General features: G+C 37.1%; 1 protein-coding gene across 3 annotated transcripts in view; it reads left to right on the top strand.

Annotated features, from left to right (window-relative positions):
* UVRAG (UV radiation resistance associated) overlaps positions 1-15,799 on the top strand; it is a 242,905-nt gene that overhangs the window by 171,972 nt on the left and 55,134 nt on the right. For all 3 annotated transcript variants that reach the window (XM_081154782.1, XM_081154783.1, XM_081154784.1), the window contains one exon: positions 1,090-1,168. In XM_081154782.1, coding sequence (XP_081010908.1) covers positions 1,090-1,168 — 79 coding nt within the window. The remainder of the gene's footprint in view (positions 1-1,089; positions 1,169-15,799) is intronic.

The raw sequence follows: 15,799 nt of genomic DNA, 5'->3' as shown, positions 1-15,799 counted from the left end.
ACATTTTGGACACTATGTAATCAGCAATTTTCGAAAATTTAATATAAGCTTTTAAATTCTGTTTCCTTCTATTTTCCCTATAAAACAACATCCTCTGGGCTTTATGGGATGTATCTTTTCCTCAGGCAATTGAAATTAAGACTATCCAGTAATTGTCACCTACCACTCCTTTCAATAAGATAATTTTTTTTTTCTTGAGAATAACTGTATATTGTAAAACTAAGGAAGGTGGAGTTTTCTTCTTGACCCTATCTAAGTTGTGATTGATCTGTTTGTAGAGCAGTCTCTTTGAAAGGATGAAACATGGACTTGGTCTTGAGAATCGGGAAAGTATGATTAGTAGGTATGCTGGAACCTTTTCTTCTTCATTTGCAGGAGTGGGAGAATGGAAGTAGTGAGGGAGACTTAGTCCCTAAAAGAACTCATTATCTTTATAAGGATCCACAGATCTCATGCCTTTGTTGCTTCCGTGAGTCAGATTAAAACGGAAAGTCTTAGGAGAGCTCCATGACATCAGTATACTGCCTTGGAGACGTACATCCAAATTGCCACCCCTATGAATATGAATGAATGGTTTATGAATTTTCGCTCATATTGGTGCTGTTGATTTGACTGGCCACCTCAAATGAAACAAATTGTATATATTGCTTTCACATCTGATTTTTTTTCTTAATCTTCCTTTACCGTTTAGTAGAAGTTGAGATGTCGGGACCAAGGTATTAGAGGAAAATTTTTCTAGGATCTTAATCCTAGGCTGGTAAGGTTATGATATGTAAATATGAAACATAGTCGCCTCAGCTCCTTGGGGTTAGTGGGCCACTTTCTAATATCTTAATCCCTTGTTGCATAACCTATGTAGTTTTTTTCTTTGAAACAAAGCAGCCATTGTTCTGATTTAACTAATGTAATGAAGATACTGAGATAATAGGTTCCAGTGACTGTAACTAAGTGATTAAGCCCAAGTCTTCAGATGTTTATGCGTCTTCAGATGTTTATGCTGTATCCAAGAAACTTCCACCTTTGTCAACAACTTTGAGGTGGTTTTACTCAAGTTTTTTAAAACTTCTGATCCTACTTTACCTTTTTTAGGTTTCCATTATACCCAAAAGGAGGGGAGAAGTTGCAATTTGATTACGGTGTCTATCTTCTGAACAAAAATATAGCACAGGTAAGTAACTCTTCACTCCTTTCCTACTTCCCACGGGCATCCTGCTTTCTTATTAAAATAAGTACAAGAGTTGACTGTTGCATTGAACCAGTTACAGTGTTAATGCAAAGTTGCTTCCTGGCCACAGTCTTATTCTGTGCTGTTATAAATACTACAGAGAAGCAATGGGGGTACAAATTGGAACCCCCCTGCTAAACTCAGAAGCCCGTTGCTGGCTTGTTACTGCTAGTAGACTGAACTTGAATGTGGGCTTTACAGCCTCTCGCCTCTGCAGCTTGACCACTAATAGCTTTCTTCTCACACAGCTTTCTTCTCCTAGACCACATCTAAGAACTCATTTTGCACTGAGATTTGTTTATGGAGTAAAAGTTTAGTGGCTTTGGCAAGTCCTTAATGATCTCCTCACCTCATTATCCAGGGCCAAAAAGAAAAGACCAAGCACATGGTCCTTCCAACCCATCCTGGATTTTTGTGGTTCTCTCAACATCACACCACTTAATATCTCATTTAAATAATGTCTTTCCACATGCCGTAGAAAGACTGACAGATGCTTGCTTGGGCTTGCATTTTCCTGAAAGAACTGTGGTATTTCCCTAGCATACCTGGCTCTACTTCAAGATGTAGACATTCCATAAATTTCCTAGTTGTACAGGAAGGTCAGCTTCAGTGCTTTGTTTTTATTTGGACATCCTTTCAATTAGAAGAGTAAATGGATGAGTATCCAGGGTTTGGCTGTTATTTAAAGACATTATAACTGTATCCTCAGACCTCTCTGTTTTATAGAAACAATAAGGTTTGTGATTCTTTCGTTTATATGAGCCCAAATTGCCTTTTATCTATATGCATCTAAAGATTCACTAAAAATGATTCTCATATTCATTCTGGTAGACCTAAAATTGTTCCTTCATATGGGTGTCATCTTTGCCTTTCTTTGCCTCATCCAACTTCAGTTTAAAGTTTTATTTTTTACTTTGGTTTTTACTAAGGTTCTTATCCTTTTCTGCCATTAGATCAGATTTCTAGTTTGCAGTCCTCAATTAATCACCGTTTTACAACCCCACACTCACTGCCCTCTCAGTCATACTGCTCTTATTGTTCCTGCCGCTCCAGCCTGTGTTCTTTCCTCCAGGCAAGCGGCCTTGCTCACAGCCTCTGGCCATGACTCATCTTTCCATGTGCCGTTCTTGCCACAACTGATGCTTTTCCTCCCTCCATTTTTGGCAGAAAAGTATCTCAGTCTAAGAAACAGGACTTCAATTTCAAGGCTGCCAAGCTCACACTACTGATCACAGTGGTCATGCCATGGAAAAGGCAGTGCTGAGACAGAGCTGGTCAAGAACCGACTAGACTGAGAGTGCACTGAGGAAGAGGTCTGTGTAAATTAGAGGACACGGATACTGGCGTCCAGAGTCTGGGACGCAGCGTAGCAGTAGCATTGGCCTCTTTCAGTAGAACTGAGTTCTGATCTGTGGTCAGAGGCTCTGCTCTTCTTGTCCTAGTTTCTTTTTCTTGCTCTAAGCACAAGGCCCTAGGTCAGAAGTCTGTTGGAAGATTCCAGATGAAACCTACTCCTGATTAAGGGTAAGGCTGAAATGCCCAGATTTCCTCATAAATCCCAGCTTCACATACGCACACACGCACACACACACACTTATTTCTTTCTTCTTAGGGCCCAATAGAAATGCCAAGTTGGTATAAAGAGGCGCTGAGAACAGCCCAGCTGGCTTTGAAAACGGGACAAAGAGGGAGGCTGACTGTGTACAGGGGGAACTCGGATGAAGTCTGCCCTGGACATCAGACTTAGCTCTAGTGGCTGTCTGGTCCTCACTTGGGAACACTTCCCAAGTAGCCTTCGACTTTATTCTTAACTAAACCAAGGCCACAAGTATATTGAACTAATTTTATTCACCTGTTTAAAAAATGGATTACTTCTAGTAATTTTGTATCATCTGTAACTTCATACCCTTTTTTAAAATGAGAGATTGCACTTGGGTTTGCATTTAAGACCCATAGGTTAACCACTGTAAATCGAGAGAGTGAGTAACTTGTTCTCTGATGTGTTTTTATAACTGTTGTGGCAGTTTTAAAAGGAGAGGACAATAAACTTCTTAAAAACAGACTTCCTTAGGTTTCAGAGTTCATTCAGGAAGCCCGTTTCTTAGCATTTAGAAAGAAACTTTTAGCAAATCTGTGACCTTCAACCTTTCTTTGCTTCAACTCTTTTCCACCTCTGCCTATTTCTGGGGAATGTTTCATTCTGTCTTTGGCCTTTCTACCATCACTTTATTACATTTCAACTTATCACAATCAAAGAACCGTTAATTATCACGGCTCCTAACCAGTTAGTATATCAATAAGATATTTCTAACTTTCGAAGGTTCATTTTTCTATACATATATACCAATACACATTGTCAAAGGGGAGTTTGTCTTCTGAGCCCGTCTCATTTCTGCCCCATCTCTAGAGATGAACAGATCATACTCTTAAAGCGGCCCCGCCTCAGCAGCCTGTGGGCTGCGCTAGCTGGGGGGGGCGGGGGGGGGAATGAGAGCCCTGGCCGGTTACGGCGCCGGAGAAGGAGAGGTGAAGTCATTCAGCACGGCATCCATAACCCGTTACGGATCTGAATGAATAGTCAATAGGACCTTTCATCACAACCAGAAGTAGTAGTAAAATCACTTTTTTGGTAGAGGAAATGACAGAATTTAGCAATATTTGTTACTTCAGTATTTGGGATCAGTCCAGCCCAAGTTTGAAAGCACAGGCTTAGAAAGACAGGCCTTCAAGCAGAAACCCTCCAGTGTTGTTTGAAGAGCTGAGAGGATTAGCAAGGCCTGCTCGCCCCCTTCCTGTCACTGCTGTCTGAAGGTGTACGCGCTGGCTTGGTGTTGAAGGTGAAGAAAGCAAAATGGCTTGTTTTTAGCACCACTTACTAATATTTTTCCAGTGTCAGCCCCTTTGTCTGGAATAGCACTCTTTGTCGGTTAGCATTCAGCGCTATGAGAATGAGCCTGGCAAAATTCAGGCGCAGTGTAATTAATATTGACTTAAAAAACCAGGTCCTGCCATAATTGTCAGTAAGTTTATAAGTATATTAGAATTTGTGTATAGCACAGTAGTTTGCTTTTAGTTCTCAAAGCATAAAAAGTAGTAAAACAAAAAAATTACAATACTTTTACCTGACATTTATGGAGAGCTTTATAGTTTGTAATATACAAACGTATATATTCATGTAACCCTCATCATCACCCTATGGAGTGAAAAGAGCAGCTACTATTAAATGAATTTAAAGACACAATGGCTTTTGACATCTGTCACTTCAGCGCAGCATCACATAATCCGACAGGCTTACTTCCATATATTTTACTGTCTTTTACATTTCCATCCTAAGCATGCACAGAATCAAAGTAGGTGACATTCCCAAATAGAAAAGGAACTGAATGTTCATTTTGCACATTATGATATTTCTATGAGTAATCGCAATGCCTGAAACACTATAAATTCTCCAAAGATGTATTAAATGAATGTATTTGATACGGCACCATCATACAACTAAGAAACTGAGCTTCAGAAAAGTTGTGACTTTCTTAAAATTGGTGAATTAGTTGATTCAACAAATATTTGTTGAGCACCTACTGTGTGCTATATACAGGGTGTGGCAAAAGTAGGTTTACAGTTGTGAGTATGTGAAAGAGTTTATCTTTGTATTATTATTTATTACTTATTGTCTTATTTTCCATAGGAACAATGATAAACCTACTTTTGCCCCACCCCGTGTATGCTGAGTTAGGTCCTCGCAGCTAGAACAGTGAATAAGACACATGGAATCTGTCCCTCATAAACAAGGGGGCCCAGAAGGACCAGTATTACACAATTCCACTTTTTTCAATTACTAGGCACATTCTTAGAGCTGGGAAGTGGATTAGAGGTTACTAAAGGCTGGGGAAAGGGAAAATGGGGGAGTTATTAATTAATGCTCATAATTTCTATTTGGGATGATTAAAAAATTCTGAAAATAGTGGTGATGGTTGCACAACATGGTGAATTAATGCCACTGAATTATACACTTAAAAATGGTTAAAATGACAAATTTTGTGTTATATATTTTACCACAATTAAAAAATAGTAAACCAAAAACCATTGAATTATACACTTGGAATGAGTGAATTGTATGGTATATGATTATATCTCAGTAAAGCTGTTTAAAAAACACACACGTCCCTGCCTTATTAAACTTGTAATCTAATGGAAAGAGATAGACAATAAACAAAATAATTTTAGGTAGTGATAAGTGCTGTGATAGAAATTAATTAGGTGATATAATAGTAAATAACTAGTGAGGGACCTACTTTAGATAAAGTTGTCAAATAAACCTTATTGAAGAAGTGATATTGAGCTAAGACATGGAGATGACAAGGAAGCAGCTGTGTAAAGAGCTAGGAAACAGTAGGTTCCTTATGGGCATGAAAACAATGCAAAGGCCCTGAGGTAGGAAAGAACTTGTTGTATTTAAGTAACTGGCTAATGTGGTAGGAGCATAGTAATTAAAGGGAGAGGTAGCCAGGGAGTATATCATATAAGGCCTTAGAGATTATAGTAGAGAGTTTGAATCTATTCTAAATATGAAGGGAAGCCAATGAATAATTTCAGCAGGAAAGTGGCAGGATTTGATTTATTTTTTTAAAGATCACTCTGGCTGCTCTAATGGATTAGAGAGGACTAGAGTGGAAGCAGGGTTGCCATTTAGAAGACTATTTCAGAAGATCTGAAGAGGGCTGATAGTTGCTTGGACTGGGATAGTAGGGATAGAGATGGAGGGAAGTGAACAGATTTAAAGTATATTGTGGGTGCTACGTAAGCATTACTAATTTTCAGGGAAATGCTAATCAAAATGACAATAAGATATCACTTTACACCTATTAGAATAGCTATTGTAAAAACACAAGAAATTACAAGTGTTGGCGAGGATGTGGAGAAAAGGAACCCTTGTACACTGTTGGTGGGAGTGTCAACTGGTACAGCCACTGTGGAAAACAGTATGGAAATTACTGAAAAAATTAAAAATAAGACTACCATATGATCCAGAAATTCTACTTCTGGGTATTTATCCAAAGGAAATGAAAATAGTAACTTGAAGAGATATCTGAACACCCCCCCCATGTTTATTGCATCATTATTTACAATAGCCAAGACATGGAAACAATCTAGGTGCCCATCAATGGATGAACGAATAAAGATAATGTGATATATATAATATGCCATTGTATGTATGTGTATACTGCCATAAAAATGAATGAAATCTTACCATTTGCAACAACGTAGATGGACCTCGAAGGAACTATGCTAAATGAAATAAGTCAGACAAAGAAATACAAATACTTTTATCTCACTTATATATGGAATTTTAAAACAAAAACTGAACTCAGATACAGAAAACAAAACATGTTTGGTGGTTGCCAGAGGCAGGGGGTTACGGGGTGGCCAAAATGGGTGAAGGTGGTCAAAGAGTACAAACTTCCAGCTACATAATAAATATGTCCTGGGACTGTAATGTACAGCATGGTGATTGTGGTTATAGTTCCTTATTGTATATTTAAAGTTGCTAAGAGAGTGTATCTTAAAAGTTCTCATCACAAGAAAAATAAATTGTGACTGTGTGTTGTGATGGATGTTAAACTTATTAGAATCATTTTGTAATATATACATATACCGAATCATCCGTACATATGAAACTAATATAATGTTCTACGTCAATTATATTTTAGTGGAAAATAGTAGAATTACGTTATGGGAGATGAGCTAATGGATTGAGTTGGCAGGTGAGGAAAGGGGGGTGACCGGGACTGGCTCGGGTTTGTGCGTGTGCGTGTGAGAGAGAGAGAGAGAGAGAGAGAGAGAGCCGGAAAAAACGGGGGTTAAGGACAGGCTTGGTTTTTTTAATCTGCTTATTTTGTGGGAAGGTGGAGTTGATTTGTTTTTTGTTTTGTTTTTTTAATATGGAAAGTGTCAGTTCATGTTTTATGCTGACGAGAGTGATCAAATAAAGAAATTGTCAATACAAGATAAAAAATGGGATACTGGAAAGAGTCAAGGCTTTGGGAAGGGAAGAGGAAATAGGACACAACTTAAGTGAACATGTTGACATAAAATAGATAGAGGAGAAACTTTCAACCAACTCATTGTTTTACATTAAGAATTTCATTGATGCCCGGCTGGCGTGGCTCAGCGGTTGAGCATCGGCCTAGGATCCAGGCGATCGGGGTTCGATTCCCAGTCAGGGCACATGCCCGGGTTGCGGGCTCCATCCCCAATCAGGGGCGTGCAGGAAGCAGCCAGTCAATGACTCTGTCATCATTGATGTTTCTCTCTCTCTCTCTCTCTCTCTCTCTCTCTCCTTTCCTCTCTCTGAAATCAATAAAGATATATTTAAAAAAGAAAAAAAGAATTTTCTTGATGAAGCAGTAAAAATTTTAATTATATTAAATCTTGATCCTTTAGCACATATCTTTTTAGTATTCTGTGTGATGGAAAGGCAAATATTCACAAAGCACTTCTGCTGTATACTGAAGTAAATGGTTGTTTCAGGGAAAAGCCCTTGGGTAGTTGAGTTGCTAATTGAACCACCTAGTTTTTCATGGGGTACCATCTTCACTTGAAAGAATGACCAATAGACAGTTGATAAACTATTCAGACTTAGGTAGATGATGAAATTTAAGATTTTGAATGAAAATGAGTATTTCTGAAAACTCATGTTGGCCCCCATGACATTGACAGCTTCCCATTCCTTAAAGATGCTTTTGATGAGGTTAGCAGTGATATTTAACAACTGTAATTTTTAAATATTTCATAATGAATGTGTCAACATTTAAAATCTTTATAACTCGGTGAGCCAATATTTTCCAAGTGACCAATGTATGATGCTATGAAATCATGTACAGGTAAAGATCTCTTCAAAGTGCTAAAAAACTAATGGATTTTAATGTAACAGATGTAAAAAGTATGATCCGTTTTCAGATTTACCGTGTTACTAACATTTAAGAAACTACTGCTTGGTGAGTCTAGGGGTATCAGAGAAGAATAGCCACAGTTATCTGAAAAGGCTATTAAAATACTACTTTCTTTTCTGACTACATAGTTATATGAGGCAGGATTTTCTTATGAAATAACATATGGTAACAAAATGAATGCAGAAGAATACATAAGAATCCAGCTGTCTTCTGTTAAGGCAGACATTGGAAAAGAGACTTGCAAAAATATAAAACAAATGTCCTCATCTCTCTTTTGGAAAATATGCTTTTCTTCTTTTTCATTAAAAATATTTATGTTAACAAATAATAGATTTCTATTGTTGTATTAAAATGAATCAATAAATATTTTAAAATTTTATCAGTTTTAACTTCTAATGTGTGATATATATATGATCCACATAAACAAAAGCTCTTTTGGGTCCTCAGTAATTTTAAGAGTGTAAAGGGATCTTGAGACCAAAAAGTTTGAGAAACACTGTCCACGAGAATGAGGCTGTCTAGATTTCCTATGAAACACTTCAACTGCTCAAGTTCAATAAACCAAGACACATGTGCCAGTTCCCCAAATGTGGAGACACTGTGTAAGAGACTTACCAGTTTGGATTCTGCTAATACTGTGTAGTACAAGTCATAAGGCTCTCAGTGGGTTCTTCCCTGTTGCTTTTGCCTTTTCTTAAGCCAGCCCTCTTCTCTCCTTTCTTGAAAGCTCAGGGACTTAAGAGCAATGCTTTGAGGATATAGTTTACAAATACTAATGGTGATTTACATTTGTATTGAATGTAATGGCTTTGGTATATTTTTACTTCAATGTCTCATTTTATACTCTGTGAAGTATGTTACCTAGGTCTATCTTTAGAGATAAAAATTGATCTGCTACTATGATTACTTCCTCTAGGATGACAAAGCTATTAATGGCTAACAGAATTCAAGACCAAATCTTCTGAGGTCAAATCCAGATATGTCCCATTAACATTGTTTCTTTTCTTTTTTCTTTCTTTTCCTTTTCTCTCCTTCACCCCTTCTTTCCTTCTTTCTTTCCTTCCTTCTTTCCTTCTTTCCTCCCTTCCTCCCATTTGGGTCTTATTACAATCCTGTGAGGTAGTTAGAGCACAGATAATTATCTGCATTTCACAGATGAGACCCTGAGACCATGAGTTAAGAACTGGAATTAGAATTTGCGGACTTCATGACCTCTCTTCTTTTTCCTCTATTACCTCTTTCCCATTAAGTTATTTTAAGACTTCATAGAAAGTAAAAGTAGCTTCTCCTTCCAAAAGCAGTTGGAAACCTCTCTACTGCCAAGGACACGGTCTTTCTCTAAAACTTGACTACTCCTGGGGCTCACAGTGCACAGCTATTTAGAAGGGATCCATGCCAGCTTATACCTAGCAGCTTAAATGCATGTGTATTTCTTCAACATACAGTCCAATGTATATGACACATGGGGAGAAAATGCATTTTTATTTCTTAATTCTTCTTGGAATCAAGAATAAAAATTCCAAGGATGTTTTAATAGTCAAAATGCCCCCCCGTACCTACAAAATTTTCCAGTAATGTAGTAGAAACTATTTTTAAGTCCTATATCTATATATTTTTTTAAAAAACACAACTTTACTGAGATGTAACTCATATACCATACAATTCACCCATTTAAAATGTACACTTAAATGGTTTTTAGTACATTCATCGAGTTGTGCAGCTATCACCACAGTAAATTTTAGAATATTTTCATTACTCAAAAAGAAACCCCATACCCATTAACAGTCACTCCCCATTCCCCCAAGTCCTCTGTCCCTAGGTAGCTGCCATTCTGCTTTCTGTTTCTGTAGATTTTTCTTATTCTGGACATTTCATATAAGTGGAACCATAAAATATTTGTTCTTTGTGACTGGCTTCTTTCACTCTCCAGGGTTCAGGGTTCATCGATGTTTTAGCATGTATCAGTCATTTCTTTTTATTGCCAAATCATTTTGGCAATTTGAAGTTATATATGGATATACCACATTTTATCCATCTGTTCATCAGTTGATAGGCATCATCTGGGTTGTTTACACTTTTGGCTATTATGAGTAATACTGCTGTGAGGATTCATGTACAAGTTTTTATGGGGACATATGTTTTCATTACTCTTGGGTATATACCTAGTAGTGGAATTGCTGAGCCATATGGTAACTATGTTTAATATTTTGAGGAATTGCCAGACTGTTTTCTAAAACAGCTGCATCATTTTACATTTCCACCAGCAATGTATAAGAGTTTCAATTTCTCTATGTCCTTGCCAACACTTGTTATTTTCCGTCTTTTTTATTATAGCCATCCTACTGAATATAAAGTGGTATCTCATTATGGTTTTTATTTGAACTTCTGTAGTGGCTAATGGTGTTGAGCTTTGTTTTATGTGCTTACTGGACATTTGTATATGTTCTTTAGAGAAATGTCTATTCAGACCCTTTGCACATTTTTTAAATTAGGTCTTTTGTCTTTATTGTTGAGTTGTAAGAGTTCTTTATACAACCTAGACATAGTCCCTTCTCAGGTGTATGATTTGCAAATATTTTTTTCTATTCCACAGGTTGTCTTTTTCACTTTCTTGATAGTGTTCATTGAAACACAAAGGTTTTTCTTGTTTATGCTTTTGGTGTCATATCTAAGAAAGCTTAGCCCAAGTACTTTTAGGTTTTCTTCAGTGTTTTAGCTCATATGTTTAGGTCTGTGATCCATTTTGAATTAATTTTTTTTGGTATAGTGTAAGAAAGGAGGCCAACTTCATTCTTTTGCATGAAAATATCCAGTTGTCCCAGAAAAAAAATGGTTGAAAGACTGTTCTTTACCCACTGAGTTGTCTTGGCACTCTTGTTGAAGGTTAATTAACTATAAGTATGAGGATTTATTTATCAACCCTATCCTTATGCTAATACCACCCTATATGTTTTTTCTTTAAAAAATATTTTGTAAATACAATAATAATATATACCAATTATAAAAATTTTCTTAAGTACGAAAGAAGACAGAAGAACATAATTTTTTTAAGAGTCGATAATTTCACCATTCACATGTACCTTCTGGATCTTCCAAAATTTTTTTTCTTTTTCTCACATAGTAGAGATAACATTTCTTTTTCTTGAGCACAAGCATTTTCCCAACTCATTAAAAACTCTTAATCAATATTTTAAATATATATTTCATTTGTGTGCATATATTATAATTTGTTTATTCTTATAATCTTGGACATCTGTTCTATTTTTTCTTAAAAATAAGGTTTTAGTTACTATATTAGCACAAATATGTGTTTTACATATATATTAATATATTTCTGCTTTGTAGAGTGACATTCAGATATGAGATACAGTAAGGTAAATAAATATTAAAGCAGTTTATAGCAGCAGAAATCCTGTCTTTTAAGCTTTTTTATGGGTCCTACAGTGTTTTTACTAAATTAGTACAAACTTAAGCTTCATGCTATAGTGGATACACAGATTTTCAGTCAGATCCTCACTGTGAAAGATGATGCTAATTATAATTAATCCTTGTGTGATTTTTTTTTTTCTAAGAATAGAAAAATGACATTTCTCTGTGTGTGTATAATATATAGCTCAGTCCACAAATATCTGAGTGAGCTATGCAAGGCCTGTGAAAGGCTGCATTTACCCACAAGGTGCCTATATTTGGGGGAGGGCGATAAAAAATACGCACAATATGTAAATAACAAGCAGTACGAGGCAGGGGATGGTCACTGTCAAAGGCGAAGTTCCATCCAAAGTTCCATTCAGAGGTTCACAGCAGGGAAACCCTGTGGGGGTGTAGAGTCCCACAGGCCTGGATGTGCGCTCCAATGACTAGATGACCTTGGGAATGGAATAGAATCTCCCCGCACCTCCATTCCCTTATCTCTGCAAAGACTGGGAAATCTTCATGGGATTGTTGTGGGAACTAGAAACAGTGAGTGTCAAGTTTGTAGCTCTGGATTCGTCCGCAGGGTACTCGGGAAATGGCAGCTGCCATTGTTTGCTCTTGACTGGTGGTTATTGTCATTCCTGTCAGGCTGATGTGGAGAAGGAACACTTCAGGAGACCGGTCTGACACCTGAATGGAAATTTCGGGATGGAAGTCTCTGGCTAGTGAGGGAGGAGGGGAAGCTAGGGTGCAGAGGAAGGACCGCTTTATTTATTTATTTATTTATTTATTTATTTATTTATTTATTTATTTATTTATTTATTTAATATGTCTTTATTGATTTCAGAGAGAGGAAGGGAGAGGGAGAGAGTTGAAACGTCAGTGATGAGGGAGTCGGCGTTGATCGGCTGCTCCCACTGGGGATGGAGCCCCAGCCCGGGCGTGTGAACTGAGCCGACGCTCAGCTGCCGAGCCGGGCTGGCTCTAGGGGTGTGGGGCCGGCTCTAGGGGTGTCGGGCCGGCTCTAGGGGTGAAGGGCCGGCTCTAGGGGTGTCGGGCCGGCTCTAGGGGTGAAGGGCCGGCTCTAGGGGTGTCGGGCCGGCTCTAGGGGTGTGGGGCCGGCTCTAGGGGTGTCGGGCCGGCTCTAGGGGTGTGGGGCCGGCTCTAGGGGTGTGGGGCCGGCTCTAGGGGTGTTGGGGCCGGCTCTAGGGGTGAAGGGCCGGCTCTAGGGGTGTGGGCACCGGCGGCCCGAGCGGAGGGCGGCTTGATAGTGCGGGTGGGAAGGTGCTTTTGGCTGAGCATCATTGGCCCCAGCGCCACGCAGCCCCCCTTTTTGTACTTGGACCTAAGTGTGGTGCGCGCACTCCCTGGCATGTTTCAGGTATCCGTGCATGTTATTGAATGAAAGCACGGCGAAGGAGTTAGCCAGGAGATTTTCTTTCCTCCTTAAGGTTGACGGTTAATTAACTTATTTTTATTTAAATATGTGTGTATTTAAATATATATTTAAATGTATATTGACTTATGTCTATTGACATATCTATTTAAGGCTTTAACTGAGGTAGAAAATTAATATTAATAGTTGTTTTCCAAAAGTTCCATTCTGTATTTAAAGGGATAACATACAAGTTACCTTTTTGTAGTTACAAGTAATTGGTTAAGTGTTCATTAGTAATTTTTTTAAGAACCATGTTCAGCTATTAACCAGTTTATTAGACATTTTTAATGATATATTAACTGTGATCACTATACTCTTCAAATGCTGAGAGTGATAAATTGACAAGATAAAACAATTTCTTTTTACCTCATTTGGACATTTCCCCCCCGCTTTAAACTGAAACGAGAAATCCAGTGCCAAAAATATCTTCCCAAATGAAAAATAAAACAATTGTAGCTTACATTTTAGGGTATAGTGATCTTTCCCACATAAATCTCTTTTATCCTTTGCAAAAGCCCTAAAAGACGTTATATTATTATCTCTATTTTACATTTAGATAAACTGAATCTCTGAAGAGTGAAAGAAATTCAGATCCTAATCTTCCCACTCTAAGTTCAGTGGACCATACTTGCTGGTTTCCTTTTATCAGACAGAAAGAAACATATTAAATAACGGTTTTCTCTTTTATGTGTGGCTATCTAAGAGCTAAGTATAAATTCGGTCCCTTATTTGGTTTAGCATCTTTGATAACTTCTCTTTCTCTTCTTTTATCCTAGTTGTTTTAAAAGATTCACTTTAGCCTTTTACTTTGCATATTTTAATATTTTAAGCTGGCATATAATTTTCTTAAATTAAAGAAATAAACTGCTTATTCACTAATGATGTTAGCCTTTTCCAAAGCACTGCCATGTGTGACTTTTTTGCTGGAGAAAATTATTTAAAGAATGTAGCTCAACTGAAACGAAATACACAGTGCTTAGTTTAGAGAAGGTCCACTATAAATTCTAGCTATATTGTTATGGTTAAGCCTCATGAAATGAATTATGAGAAGCAATATATATGAAAAATGAATTTGGTTTCATTTTAGTTGGCATCAAAGTGACCAGCATAGCTTAGGTTTAAGCTACTTAAAGACATGAACTTCAAAAAACTGTTATATGTAAATTTTGGTACCTATTACAGAAAAACACTTAAAAATGTGCAGACTTGGGTTTCCAGGGAAAATAAAATTAGTTTCCTAATTAATGTAAATTTATCAAGTGAAAGCCAAAATCCTAGAATAAAATGAGCTGAAATAAATTCAACAGAACTGAGTGTTTAAGAATAAGTGCTATGGATCTAGACTACAGGCATTCAAATGCCAGTTCTATCACTTTAGCTATATGGTTTTGGATAAGTTACTTAATTTCTCTGTACCTCAGTGTCCTCATCTGTAAAATGAGGATAATTATTATAATAATACTTATTATTATATATATTAATTCCCATCTCTTATGAGAGTTATTGTTATGAGGATTAAATAATATTTGTGAAGCACTTAAAATAGTGCCTGGAGCATAGTAAGTGCTAAATAAGTGTTTGCTGAATAAATAAAATGCAAAGTACAGTGTAATCATTGTTATAAAGAAATACCTGGTGGCTCAGTTGGGTAGAGTGTTGTCCGGTACACCAAAAGGTTGTGGGTTCGATTTCTAGTCCTGGCACATACCTACGTGCGAGTCTGATCCTCGGTCAGGGAGTGTGCAGGAGGCAACTGATCGATGTTTCTCTCTCCCCCCCCCCTCCTCCCCTTCCTCTCTCTAAAATCAATTAAAAAAACAAAACATACACTTGGGTGAGGATTTTTTAAAAAGGGAATGCCATGTTCCACAAATACAGAATGAGGTGGAGATCTGTGGAAATAGATTTATAAGTTAAATGCAAGCTAAGGATAAGTCATGGGGAGAAAGCTGCCTTCTAGTTGCATCAGTGAGAGTACTGTATACAAGAAGGAAACTGTGCACACACCTGATTCACTATCAGTGAGCCTTTAGGTTCAAGTTAAGGTAATAACTTTTATTTCTTTTTTCAAAATAGGATTAACTTTTTTATCATATAAATGATTCAGTTGCAGTATAAATTTGTTTTAAAATACAGAATTACGTTAAAGAAAAAAATTAAAACCACTTGAGTTTCCACTACTCAGAGATAACCATTGTAACATTTTGGTTCACATCTTTCTAAACATCTATGCAAATATACATAGAGAAGTTAAATAGGTAAAATTTTACATAAATGTTTTCATACTGTGCTACTTTTTAAATTTAGCTGTATTGTAAAGGTAATTTCATATCGATGATTTTAGTTGAATGAAATTTTGTTGTCTGCATTGCATTCTGTTCTATGGGTGTACTGTACTTAATAGTTTCCTTGTTGATGGACATGTAGGTCATTTCCAAGATTTTCCTGTTAATGAATAGCATTGTCAGGATAGGCATTCTTCTTCTTCGATATTTGTACATGTTTTCAGTTGTTTCCTTAGGATAAGTACCTAATTGCCGGGTCAAAGAATATATACATTTTAAAGTTTGGCATATCTGTTTCTCTGCCTTCTTGCCAATATTGTGTTATTAACCTTTTATATGTGAGGGAAGAAACATAATATCTCCACGTGTTCATTTCTAGCTCTTTGATTACTAGTGAGTCAGTTCATGTATTTTATATGTTTATTTGCTGTTTTAAGTTCTTTTGTGAATAACCAATACACTTTTATGCCTTTTTAAAAAAATAAGT

This window comes from Miniopterus schreibersii (genome assembly GCF_964146895.1).
Source record: "Miniopterus schreibersii genome assembly, chromosome: 12".
In the NCBI taxonomy this organism is placed as follows: domain Eukaryota; kingdom Metazoa; phylum Chordata; class Mammalia; order Chiroptera; family Miniopteridae; genus Miniopterus; species Miniopterus schreibersii.
The sequence above is the reverse complement of the archived record's forward strand: the minus strand, read 5'-3'. Positions and strand labels throughout refer to the sequence as shown.